This window comes from Crotalus tigris, unplaced genomic scaffold, assembly GCF_016545835.1.
Source record: "Crotalus tigris isolate CLP2741 ecotype Arizona unplaced genomic scaffold, ASM1654583v1 scf7180000017753.6788120, whole genome shotgun sequence".
Classification (NCBI taxonomy): domain Eukaryota; kingdom Metazoa; phylum Chordata; class Lepidosauria; order Squamata; family Viperidae; genus Crotalus; species Crotalus tigris.
The window spans coordinates 1,372,462-1,385,902 of NW_024096615.1; the positions used below are offsets into that span (position 1 = coordinate 1,372,462).

Below are 13,441 nucleotides of genomic sequence, written 5' to 3' on the forward strand. Positions count from 1 at the left end.
GGCTCATGGCTCACTGTTGGAGTGGAGAGCTTTGCCTGGGTCCTGGGCTCAATGCTGTTGCTGGCCTGGGTGGTGGGGAAGACACACAGGGCATGATTACTAGACTTGGGCTCCGACGGGTGAGGAGCAGTTGGGTTGTGTTGGCTTCGGCTCCAGCTGAGATCTCATATCTGGCAATCAGGATCACTTCTCTAATTTCCATTTGGTTGAATTTCTCCTTCAGCCTTTCAACTGAGTGCCCATGGGCTGCTGTCAGGTACTTCCATTCCCCTGATTCATCCCATCCTGTTTCCCTCTTTAGTCTCCATTTTGGCATGAGAGATAGAAGTCTATGGGAAGAGACCAAGGGGAACTCAGCCTCGGCAGCCTTGGGGTACTCTTGAGCTGGAAGTACTCCTCTGCTCAGTATAAATCCCTGATAGCTAGAACTTCATCCTGCACCCGCATCTGTCAGACTTGTCTGCAGAGACTTTCAGCCGAGCCCCCAACAGTGGAACTCTGTCTTTGGTCTGGGTAGCTGTCCAGCTCCCATCTGCAGGAGTGCGCTGGGATTAGTAGTTGCTTCCCCTTTATTCTCTATCTGGAATCTTTCCTGAGTCTTTTCTGTTCTTCCAAAAGAATCAGGTAGGCGGTCGGGGCTCAAGATCCTCAAGAGTTTTTTAGAGAGTTGGTTTAATGTCAAGGTTCCAACTAATAACCCAAAAAATCAGAACTCCAAGGCTTGAAGTTTCCTCAAAGAACATGTTTATTGGATACATAATATCGGCATGGTCAAAAGTGAAACCAACTCTAAAGTTCTCCTAAGGAATTCAATATAACTAAATGTAACAATTCCCTCCCCTCTGGTACGCGATTGATCACGCTACCCAATAAAAGCAATTGGTGGGCTCCGTTAAACTTCTTTTCTCCACCTTCCAGCTTCTGTGGAAATGGCCTTGGTTCCCATTGGACCATTCTATGTTTAGTCTAGCAATGCTATCATTTTCCTTCCCCCTCTTCCCCCCAACCTATGGCAACTTAGAACAACAAAGATGGCTTCAACCAGGTTCGTTTCAGAAGTTGATACCCATAAACAACCCAAAAATAAGATACAAGCATTTGAGTATCTGGATTTTATTTAAGAGTCTCATGTGTAGGCACAGTCAATATAAACTCTTCTGTCTCCCCCTGCAATGAATAGTCAAGGAAGTTCAACCCTGCCTGTCCTTCTAGCCTTATATCTATAATTGATAGAAGAAAAGGTTGCAAACATGATTCTAAAAACAGGCAAGTGCATCTTGGCTCTTGGAAGCAGGACGGTGCAAATAGGACAATTGTAGCAGAGAGATATAGCATAGGCGGAAATGAATCCTGGCAGCAGTTCTGCTTTGATAGAAGAGAATATTTGTAGCTCAGGGTTGAACTGCAGGGTCCTTGGTGCTCTTTGAACTTGGTGGTTTTCTTGCAGATATTTCATTACCAAACTAGGCAACACAGTCAGTGCACTGATGATGTTACCTAGTTTGGTAATAAAACATCTGAAAAAAACCCACCAAGCGCAGAGAGCAGCAAGGACTCCACAGTCTTGCTTTACCTGGATAAGTCTCCCAAATTGAAGTATCCTCTTCAACATCTGGAAGGGTTCATGAACTACCTTTTGAGAACCCCTGCATTAAGGTTATTGTCCTCCATGCTTTCTTAAATATTTGATTTATATGTCTTCTTAGATATATCAGACTGATAAATTATACAATGATAATTTTGCTGTGACCTTGATTTGTACTAACTCATTTCCCTAGTTCATAGGCTTATTCTGGCTCTTCCCTCTCCCCCTCACTGTCAGCATATGCTGTAGACATGATGTGATTAACGCAGAGCAATCACTTATCCTGAGACAACCTTTTTTAGCAGCCCAGTCAGAACACCATCCTTAGTAACTGTTAATCTGCATCTTTAAAGCCTTAAGAATTGAAGGGCAGAAATGTAGGCAGCATTCAAAATTTCATTTTGCTTCAAGAATGAATGAAAAGCTTTGGCTTTTTGAATTATATCGTCCTAAGTGAACATACAAGTTCTCTTTCCCCAGAAAAATAATTATTTAAAAATGTGACTAGCAGCCATTAATAATTGCTCATTTATATTAGCAAATCCAAGGTAATTTCTGTGAAATAATTAAAAGCTGTTTTTTATGTGAGAATAACTTTCTTAAGAACCCCTAAGTTTATTAACTATCAAAGAGAAATAGAAGTCTTTTATTAATGCCTTCTGTGACCAACTCTTTGCTTATTGCTTTATTCATGTGGATTATTAAATAGGTTAAAGAATTGCATAAATAAATCTGTAAGTGAGGCTCTATTATCACCATAATAGTATATAAGTAGATTATTGTGAAACAGTTGCTTTACAAATCTGGATTTTGAAAGTCTATAGTTCTTAAGATGACCACATGTAATTCAGTTTTAAACAAAATTCAGTGAAAGGTATATTTGACTAATTAAAATCAGTTTATGTGGAGAAAATGAAGCATACAATATGCCAAGTCTTGGGATCAAAAACAAGAGAGAAAGAGACAGAAGCAAAGAGAGAGAGAGAGAACACTTTGCATTTTATACAGTACATACAATGTACTGTATAAATACATGTTTGATGTATTTTATGTTTACTTCAGGGAGAAGAGTCATGTTTTATACTTCATTAAAAAAAATTTAAATTTTTTTTTATCCCACCTTTACTATTTTCATAAGTAACTCAAAACAGCAAACATACAGTACCTAATATTCCTTTTCATTCCTATTTTCTCCAGAACAACAACCTTGTCAGATAGGTTGGGCTGAGAGAGAATGACTGGCCCAAAGTCACCCAACTGGCTTTCATGTCTAAGGCAGAATTAGACACAGTTTCCTGGTTAGAGCAAGTATTAGACTTGATAGCCTAAATGGCCCCTTCCAATATTGTGATTCTGTCATGATAGTCATATTGTATGATCTAATTGGCAAAGACAATCTGAGGCCAAAATTGGAAGTTTCTTTTCCAGCTTTATGACCTGACATCTTTAGGAACTGAAAATACAAACCTCGTATATGTCTATTCCAAAGTCTGTTAAGAACTGTGGAAATGTTGTGTCTGAAATGTTATGAAAAAGGTGATTAGGTTTTTTTGGGCTGATGATTATAAAGCAGACTTAAAGACTGGCTGAACAAAAGCTTTCAGCCTTTGAATTATATAGCTGAAGATACAATAATCAGACAATGAGATTCTTAATAGCTTTGGTTTAATTTATTTTTCAAAATTTGATTGACACATTTCCTATAAATCCCATTTGATTATTTTTGATACTGTAGAAAAGTAGAGAAATTTAATTTGTCTATCATATTGTATTTTGTTTTCTTTCTTTTAAATTGACATAACTTTGGAATTCAGTAATTTGTACTGTTCAAAAACAATTATATTATTGAATCATAATACTTCAGTTCATTATAAATAATGTTATTATATAGGACCAAATTTTTGTCAACTCTATTCTCTTTAAGTCTTAATGTGTTGTGCATATCTGTACTTTGTTTTCTGTTGATTCTATTATGATACATTAGAAAGAGCAAATATCTGGTATTGAAAAAAAGATATTCCTTATATAATACCGGCATTTTTATTAACTACAGGCAAAGAAACAACCAAAAACAAAAATATTTGATTATCTCAAAGGCCAAAATGTTATTGCAAGATCAGAAAGCACAGGATTTTATTACCCAGGTAAATATTGCCTATAGGAATATATTTGGGGTAAAATTTTATTTAAAAAATTAAAAAGTTCAGTCTAAAGATCTGGTATGCACCTATAAATTCTTTGAATGGTAAGTAAAACTAGTAGCACAGGGATGATTTAACCAAGTGTCCCAACATTCATTTAGCACTTCTGAAACCAGGTACTTAACAGAATTTACTGCAACTCTTTAAGATCTAAACACAAAAAAGAATGTTGGTAGCAAAAATAAAGATTTCAAAGAACAGGCTTGGACGATTATATATGTGAAGTAGGCTTTGCCTACTGTGAACACTATTTTGGAAGATGTGCTTCCCGTCTGACCCAAGTGCAGCACTTCTTAGATGTGTATCAAGGCAGCCTGTTTTTAAAAATTTTTTCCTGTAAATGTTACAAAATGTGCCAATACTTCTGTTACCATTCATAAGTGGGTTCTTGAATGCCACAGCAACTTTTTTCAGATTCACAACTTTAATGAATAACAGAGTGTTTGATGCATACTTGCGGTCTAAACTATTTTAAAAACGTCCACAATGTGAGAGTTTGTTCCTGCACAGGTAGTAAAGACAAGAGCAAATCTGACCACTTCAAAAACAAAGGACAGAGGAAAACAGGCCAGCCCATTCAAATAAGTCAAATACAGGTAGTCCTCGATTTTCAACCATTCATTTAGTGATCGTTCAAAGTTACAATGGTACTGGAAAAAAGTTATTTACAATGAAACTGGTCCTAACACTTACAACTGCTGCAGCATCCCCATGGTTGCATGGTCAAAATCCAGGTGCTTGGCAACAGACACGTATATATAAAACTATTGCAGCATCCCAGAGTTTGTGATTGCCATTTGTGGCCTTCCCAGCTGGCTACTGACAAGCAATCACTTAACAATCACACAATTCTCTTAACAACTCCAGTGATTTGCTTAATAATTGTGGCTAAAAAAGATTAGTTTCTACTTACTAAGATTAGTTTCTACTTAGTTTCTACTTACTACTTACCAATGGAAATTCTGGTCTCAATTGTGGTTGTAAATGATAAATTGTAAATTGAGGACTATCTGTAGTCAAATGGCAGGTAAGATAATAGAAGGGTGTTTAATAACTACATAGAGCTAGTCCTGAACTATAATAATTGGTTATGTTTCCTAGCTTTCTTCAATAAATACTCCTATGTTCTTAGACGTCTTGTGAAGCTGTCTTAGTGGTTTACATTTCTGCTTGATTGAATAAAGCTTAATATCCAGCTCTGGTTTCCATAATGGGAGAAACAAAAAAATGATGTATGGCAGGAAAAAGAGTGGGAATTATGAAGGTTGGGAGTTGTGCTGATCTTAAAAGTTTCTTTTTTATAGTAGGCATTGCTGGTGAGATTATCTTTGGTTCCCAAATCTTAAAATAGTTCTTGTCTTTCAATTTGTAACCTACAGTTCAATTTTCCAGAATGTTTCCAAAAACGAGAATGACTTAAAGCAGGCTTTTTTTTTTCCAAAATTGATAGGATTCAATAAGAGTAAGGGGAAAAAAGAAGCAAACATTAAAACATAGTCAGTTTTCTATTACTAAAATTTTGCCTCTTGTTCAGAGATTCCAAGAATGGATTGTTTTGCCTAATAGGTTTCACTGCCTGAAAAAGTTTGAAAACCCCTGTCTTAAAAGATACAATTTGTTTAATGTGCAAATACATAATGGTATATTTTCAGTTATTTGCCATTGATACAGTGAATTGCAAATATGAAATTGGAAGTAGGGCCAGCCAAACATCTAATCACATTTTATGCATGAACATCAAAATAGGTTGCAGGGATATTTCAGATGAGGGCAGTTACATTTTTTGCATGTATTTATATAGATTTAAAAACACCCAACTCAAAATAAGAAGATTCTCTGCCATCATGGAGGAATATGCATATAGATACATGCATACAACCCTTTTGAGTTTTGCCAGATATGTGGTTGAAGGGGGAATGTGCTCCCTCAGTCCAGCTCCTTAGTTCCTTAAATAGCCATGATACTCTGAAAACCCTGATCTCATCTAATTTTGAAAGCTAAGCAGTGTCAGGCTTGGTTAGTATTTGCATGGAGGACTGCCTGGTAATACCGGATGCTGTAAGCTTTTATTTGTACACAGCCCAGAGTCCCTCTGAGGGAGATGGGCAATTTCTAAATTTGATTGATAAATAAACAGCCTAAAATCTTCATCTCAACACTCTTCAAAGTCCAATTGATGGTGGGGCCAGAATAATAATTTATCACATTGAATCAACTGAACTACAGATCATATTGTTTAATCCCACATTATCTTTTCTTGAGTAGCAGTAGTTCTCTTGCTTTTTCTTCAGGTGGGAACTTTTTCAGTTCCATTACTTAAATTGAAATAGAGAGAATAGTGAATGAAATATGACTGTGTATTTGGATGTTCTATATGCAATTTGAATTGTGGAGGTTTCACCATGCTTTTGTTTCAGGAACAGTGGTGAGAAGCATCACATCATTTTATGCACTCGTTGATTTTGTTAATGGGCAGACTGAGATTGTCCCCTTGAAATTCATTTTGTTTATTGGAGGTGCGACACCTTGTCCACCCTTGCAAGTAAGTGACATGCTGTTTCTCAAGATACTTTTAGCTTGCATAATGCTTTCTTGAGGAAATATCCTTTTTATTTGAATATGTTTGGAAGTTCTGTGTGAATGCAAAATCAGAACCACTGGTTTACTGTATCTGTATGCTAAAAAAACTAGTTTGATCTAGGGAATTTCTCATGCCTATGAAAATGACTAGAATAACAGAATAACAGAGTTGGAAGAAACTTTGGAGGTCTTCTAATCCAACCCCCTGCTCAAGCAAGAGATCCTGTATCATTCCAAACAAGTGGCTGTCCAGTCTCTGTTTTTTGATGGAACACCCACAATTTCTGAAGGCAAGCTGTTCCACTGGTTAATTGTTCTCACTGTTAGTCCTAGAACTGATTAAGTTCTCCTTAATTAGTTTCCATTCGTTATTTCTTGTCTTGCTTTCTGGTGCTTTGGAGAATAGGTTGACTCCCTCTTTGTGGCAGCCCCTCAAATAATGGAATACTGCTATCATGTCACCTCTAGTCATTCTTTTAGTCTTTGTTTCTAGGTCTAGAAAATTCATCTTTCCTAAAAAGAAATATTTCTCCTTAATTTACTGAGTTAAAGGAATATCTATTATATAGGTATAATAAATAATTTTCTGTTCCATACGGTAATAAATCATAACTATATCAGCTATATGTGAAAAGGGTAATTGTCTTTAGAGTAGACAGGGTTCGGGATCAGGATTTGGGTTGTGGGGCATGGGAGAGAGATTTATCCTATTTTTCTCACTGCAGTTTTGATCAACTTGATTAAATCAACTCTGTCTTGATGATCATCTTGGGAAAGGAATTGCTATAGACATCATTAATAATTTTCGTCCTGGAACTAAGAGTAGTTTCTGTTTAGGTTGTTGTATATGTAAAGCATACATTGTTTGATAAAAATTATTATAGAATTGAAAGGGAAATAGCCTTCTGTGAAACAGCAATTCCATGCAAATTTAAATAGATTATTTTTTTTAAAAAAAATGGTGTTGATCAACAGTCTCAATCTGTGATTTGATGTGTTTCATTTTAATTTGTACACATAGCTGTTTGCAAAATGCAGCTCACTGCATCAAATTGGAAATGAACCGTATTAAATTCAGTTGTTTTTATTTTCAGATAAGTATCAGAGTCCGGCAATGTTGTGTGAAAGGGCATGATGTACCACATCTGGCATTGCATGTTTATAAAGCAAATAGTATGAGTCCCATGCAGAATACTAAACATCTTTTTACTGTACAATGGAGATTATAGTCTAATAAATACCTGGGCTTATTTCTACTTTCCATATTTTATAAAGGATGAGGGAAGCTACATTCTACAAACTCTGCATTCTGATGTCTTTCATTCATCCATCCATCCATTCATCCATCCATCCATCCATTCATTCACCTATATGCAGAATCTTAGGTGGCTCATGAAAGTGAAAGGTTACAAAACTCATAAAACTACTCAATTGTAAAAACCACAAATCATTACACCCATGTATTTATAGGTAGCAGCATCTAAAGGTACCAGAAGTGTAAAGATGCATGTTAAATATAGTTGACAAGATGAACTTCCATAATGCTTAATACACCTCAAAATCAAGTGAAGTGAATATAGTGAAAGAACCACAGTAACCAAACAGTGCTACCGTTAGACAGCAACTAGGACAGGGTTCTCAACCTTGGCAACTTTAAGACTTGTGGACTTCAACTCTCAGCAAAGCTGGCTGAGGAATTCTGGGAGCTGAAGTCCACAAGTCTTAAAGTTGCCAAGGTTGAGAACCCCTGAACTAGGAGAAGCAGATTTTTTTTTTTGCTGTCATTTAGTGATAATCTGGATTTTTGCAACCTAGATCTGTTTGTTCTAGAACAGCGGTTCTCAACCTATGGGTCGCGACCCCATTTGGGGTCGATCGCCCATTTTTCGGGGGTCGCCAAAGGCGGCGATCCGCCATTTTTCACGGTGCCGTGCACGCGCGCCGTGCAGGGGGGCGGCACCGTGCACGCACACCACGCACGGGGGGAGCCCCGCGCGTGCGTGTCACGCATGGGGGCGTCGCCGTGCACGCGTGCCGCGTGTGGGGGGCGTCGCACATGCGCGTCGTGCATGGGGGCACCGCTGTGCATGCGTGCCGCACGTGGGGGCCCCGCCCCCATGCGCGCGGCCCGGCGCCTGCGCAGAACGTTTGTGTGACGGGGGTCGCCGTCACACAAACATTGAGAAGCACTATTCTAGAATAACTATGTCAGTGCATTTCCCATCAAGGACACCTGAAGAAAGCAGTCTAGATCAGCTTTAATGACTTGCATGGTATATATAGTATTGAAGAGACAGTATTGTGACCTTGATGTGGGTTTGGGAGAGAATTAACATCCAGTGCAGATAACCTCAGTACAATGCAGAGAGTAGATGTGGGTGCCATTTGCTGAGAGGGTTTTAGCATTTTGTATCAGTTAAGGCATATGTCTTAAAAGGTGGAATCCTGTAAAGTACATTATAGTAGACAAAAGGTTATTGAGACATAATCATTGTAGCTGAGCTATCCCAATTCAAGACATACTGTAGTTAATAAATCAGATAGAACTGAAACTGAATACATCATGCCCTTTCAGCGTGCACCAAAGACTATATTTTATTTTTACTTTTTAGCGCATAAAGCATAGGTTGATTTTGGTTGAATTTTTTGGGATGGAGTAGAATTTAAGAGCCATGGTGGCACAGTGATTAGAATACATTATTCAGACTAATTCTACCAATTGCCAGCCAACTGCCAGCAGTTTGATTCTCATCGGTTCAAGGTTGACACAGCTTTCCATCCTTCTGAAGTTGATAAAATGAGGAGCCAGATTGTTGGGGGCAATATGCTGACTCTGTAAAACCTCTTAGTGAGGGCTATAAAGCACTGTCAAGCGGTATATAAGTCTAAGTGCTATTGTTGTTGCTATTGCCATTTAACTGCGGAGAAGAGTCAGACATGGATTGAAATTTTTAACTAAAAATCTGTATATCTCTTTGTATACTCTTACTGGATTCTCGTCTTTCTTCAAATTAAGACATTAAAACCTTAGGACAATTACATTTAAGATGTGTTCAACCCACATTTATTATTATTCAACAGGTTGGAGATTATGTATTCACCAGAATAAGGAAGCCGTTAGGAGAAGAGTATTATGTCCCTGGTGTTGTCATAGCAATACCAAATAAAGCTGATTTAGATGATAAACTCTACACAGTTTTGAAATACAACAATAAAAAGGTAAGCAATCAATGAGCAAGCCACATCTGGCTGGAATGGCAATGCTCTAAATCAGTGGTTCTCAACCTGTGGGTCGGGACCCCATTTGGGGTCAAACGACCATTTCATGGGGGTCGCCAAACAATGCAGTCTGCCATTTTTTCCCCCTTTTCCTTAGCTGTGCTACTCCCTTTTATTATATTGGCTTTTGAAAGCCAATAGAATAGACTCTCTTGAATAGAGTCTAATTCTATTGGCTTTCAAAAGCCAATAGGAATTGTCCAGGCTGTCTCTGCCCTGCTGAGCCCGCCAAAAGTCCCATTCTGCAAACGGTGCTGTACCAGTTGAGTAGTCCTCGACTTACGACCGGTTAGAGGTCGCGGCATTAAAAAGGTTGAGAACCACTGCTCTAAATGTACCAATTCAACCCTCTACCAGGGGAGGAATTACTTCCTCATCTTTTGACTGGTTAACTCAGTGTACCTCAACCTTAGCAATCTATGATACTAGCTGAGGAATTCTGGAAGCACATACATCGTAAAGTTGTGAAAGTTGAGGAACAATTGATTAACTGATTAAATAGCAAGCATACAACTTTTTTTTGTCTTTTCTTAATTTAAATTCCTGCAATGTGTTACCTGAAAAGTACCACAAGCACTAATTTTATTGATACATGGCGACTTCTGAATCTTTCCTTCAAGAATATGCTTTCCCCCCCCTCACCTAAGATTTATTCCTAATACTTAAGTATCTCAATCATTAATCAGATAGACAAAGTAGATCCTATTGTAATACTCAGTTATATCCCAAAAATAATGAAAAGGAGAAAGAGGAGAAAAAAGTCTTACTATTTTATCCAGGATTTTAAAACTTTCATTATTAAAGACTAACGCTTTTATAAAAGACATGAAAATTATTTTGAAGAATTCCTCTTTTTCATAGTTGTATTAATGCATATCCTTCACTAAAAAATTAAAATTTATAAACAAAAAAAGAGGAAAATATAAACCTCTAATTACATATAGAATGCAACCTATGCTAAAATTATATAAAGTGTTTATAGTTGATAAATGGGCACTTAATACAGATATGTGTTTAATTCCAAGGATTTGGAACAAGGAAAAGTTGGATAAATAACTGTTCTCTCAACTGAACCAGCTACCACAAAGTAATATTATTTCTGCTACTACATTCTGCTCAGGACAGAATGTAATAAATTTAGCTAGTGTTAAACTTTATAAAGCAAAAGATTATCAAGAAATTTTTAAAATATATTTTTAAAAATTATATACTTCTTCCATAACATTTTAAAATATTTTTTCCAGAAGCTATATATAACAAAGCTGTTTATTTAGCTGCACTTTTCCAGAAATAGATACTATTAAATCTATGAAAACACTTGTATCTCAGATTTATAATCCTGCATTTTTTATATGTATATAAAATACATTTACTCTCTGTTTATAAACAGCTCTTTGTTGGTGCAATGGAAAAATAATAAACAAGATTTAATGATGTGTTAAAAATCTGAGTTTTGTTAAATGTGCACAATGTTTTAAAAGACTGGAAGACCTCCAAGGTCCCTTCCAACTCTGTTATTCTCTTACATTTTTTTCTTTTCAGTATCATTATTTCTTAGCAATAAAATGAGTGGTATTATGGCCTAGAGGTGAAGCGCTTGGCTCCCACTTGAAAGGCTGAGAGTTCCTAGGTAGCAGCAGATATTTCTCTATGAGGGTGCAAAGAGACGATATCTGCTACGAAGTCTATGTAGGCGTCAGGAAGGGCATCTGACCAGTAAATGCTCAGCTCCATTCAGTTTCTCTGACTCTACCCTGAATTAAGGGATTACAGGGTCATAAAAAAAATCTTAGCAATAAAATAGCAGACAATTATAAAAAGGCTACATATTTTGCTCTTGACACCAATTTGTCCCTAAAACAATTAGGTTAACATGGTTGTCTCTACTTCAGTTCCATATAGGTAAAATCAGTATCTAGCATAAGAAACATACATAATAAATAACATAGAGTGATTATTCAACATTTTATTTTAAACATCTTATCTTTGACGTTACTTTGAAGATGTCTACTGTAGTAATCAATTTTTGTTGTGGAAGATTGAGCATAACCAACTATTATTAGTAAATAATGCTTGCCTTTTAAAATATTATGAGAAATTGAGCTCCAGTACATTGTGCCCTACAGTTAATCAACTCACCACTTTTTCTTGCTGTGTAACAAATTTCTTTAATTTGAATGATTTATAATTCATTATATTAAAAATCAAAGTTTAATTTTTTAAAAAATGTTTTGTTGTAGGATCATTGTATACGAAACGGGCTAATAAAAATTAGTCACAGAAGGTATACTTGTTCCTGCTGCTACATCAATATGACCAAGATGATGGATTACCTCATGTGAGCATGAATAAATGCTTCTTATTTTATAAATTAAATGCATGTAATGCATATAGTCAGATATTTGTTAAATCAAGTTCCTGCTAAAACTGCTAGTGTAACTATCAATAATTTTGACAGATTCTTCATTTCAGAAAGTATGAACACTATTTCCAATGACTTCTGTCTTCTGTGGATACTGTTTGCATTGGAAAGTAAATCCTTACTGGTTCTGAGAAAAAACATCTGCCTGTTGCAAATAACTGAGGATGATACTTGTTGGAAATGAAACGGGAAAAAATTTAAATCTTCCCTCCCATCATAAGATCTCAGTACTATATAAGTAATGTCCATGCTTAGTTTGTTCTTATGAAGAAATTTGTCAATGCAACTTTAGTGTAGCAATACAATCAAGAGTGAGGCATCAAAGCCTTTGTAATCCTGTCAAAAATTCAGAGTTTTGTTATAGGGAAATAGAAGAAATTCTAGCAGTGACATTGGGTTTTATGTTATTTTTCAAGAGCTACCGGTATCAGGAACTATCATGTAATGCTCTGCCTCAACATCAGAGCTATACCTTTGCATTTCAGTTCTGTTTTATTGAGCAAGATCTTGTACTTACAGAAGGCATCTCCAGTTAATGGACAATATTATGGCTGGCATCCAATTTATTTAAAAAATCATTGTACTGTTTAATAAATGAATCATTTTAAAACTATTATCTGGAAGAGTTCTTTGTCAAAATGAGCCACATCATTTTCTAAATTGCAGTGAGGTCAGGAGAATATATTTGCTAAAATTTAGTTAACTGCCATAAGCATCTGCAGCAAGCCGTAATGACCAAAAAATGACACATGTGCAGTGATGTCTCAATGCAAATCCTCTTCTTCCTTGTTGTTCTGATACACCTAAGGAATGTCAGAAATTATATCATGATGTCATGATACATGTTTCATCAGCTATTACCTTCCACTCCTGTAGACACCTGCCCTTACAACAAAAGAGACCTAAAAAAGGATTGTATGTAATAGTAAGATGGAGAATAATGACAGGATTATTACAGCAAGGATTGTTAGGTTAGTTTCTGTATGAAGTGTACAAGGATGATCTGATGATGACATCTGTCACTCTACTGATCATGAGGTTTAATTCAGCTGGCTAGGTGGGTAGCCCATAGCTCCGTCATTGTGCCATGTGTGTCCCTCCTGAAGCTATGTGTTTAGTGGGAGGGGAAGAACAGAGTGTGCTGTTCTTCAGTCATGAATATACAAGAACTAATATGTAAATTGCAATGTGATACTTAATCATAAATGGAAAGTATGTAGGATCAGGATTATCAGTAATATATTGGAGAGTAGATATAATAATGAATAGAACAGATATAGAGGACAGATAGAAATATATTGAGAGTGCCTTGTCATTGCATAAATAAAATAAATAAAATGTTGGCTGAAATTTGAGGTGCACCATACCTACCTT

At 36.4% G+C, this 13,441-nt stretch overlaps 1 protein-coding gene across 7 annotated transcripts in view; it reads left to right on the plus strand.

Annotated features, from left to right (window-relative positions):
• Positions 1-13,441, plus strand: part of VWA3B (von Willebrand factor A domain containing 3B) — a 129,406-nt gene that overhangs the window by 110,818 nt on the left and 5,147 nt on the right. For all 7 annotated transcript variants that reach the window (XM_039340655.1, XM_039340654.1, XM_039340653.1 and 4 more), the window contains 4 exons: positions 3,639-3,729; positions 6,204-6,328; positions 9,448-9,585; positions 11,886-11,983. In XM_039340655.1, the coding sequence (XP_039196589.1) occupies positions 3,639-3,729; positions 6,204-6,328; positions 9,448-9,585; positions 11,886-11,983 (452 nt within the window). The remainder of the gene's footprint in view (positions 1-3,638; positions 3,730-6,203; positions 6,329-9,447; positions 9,586-11,885; positions 11,984-13,441) is intronic.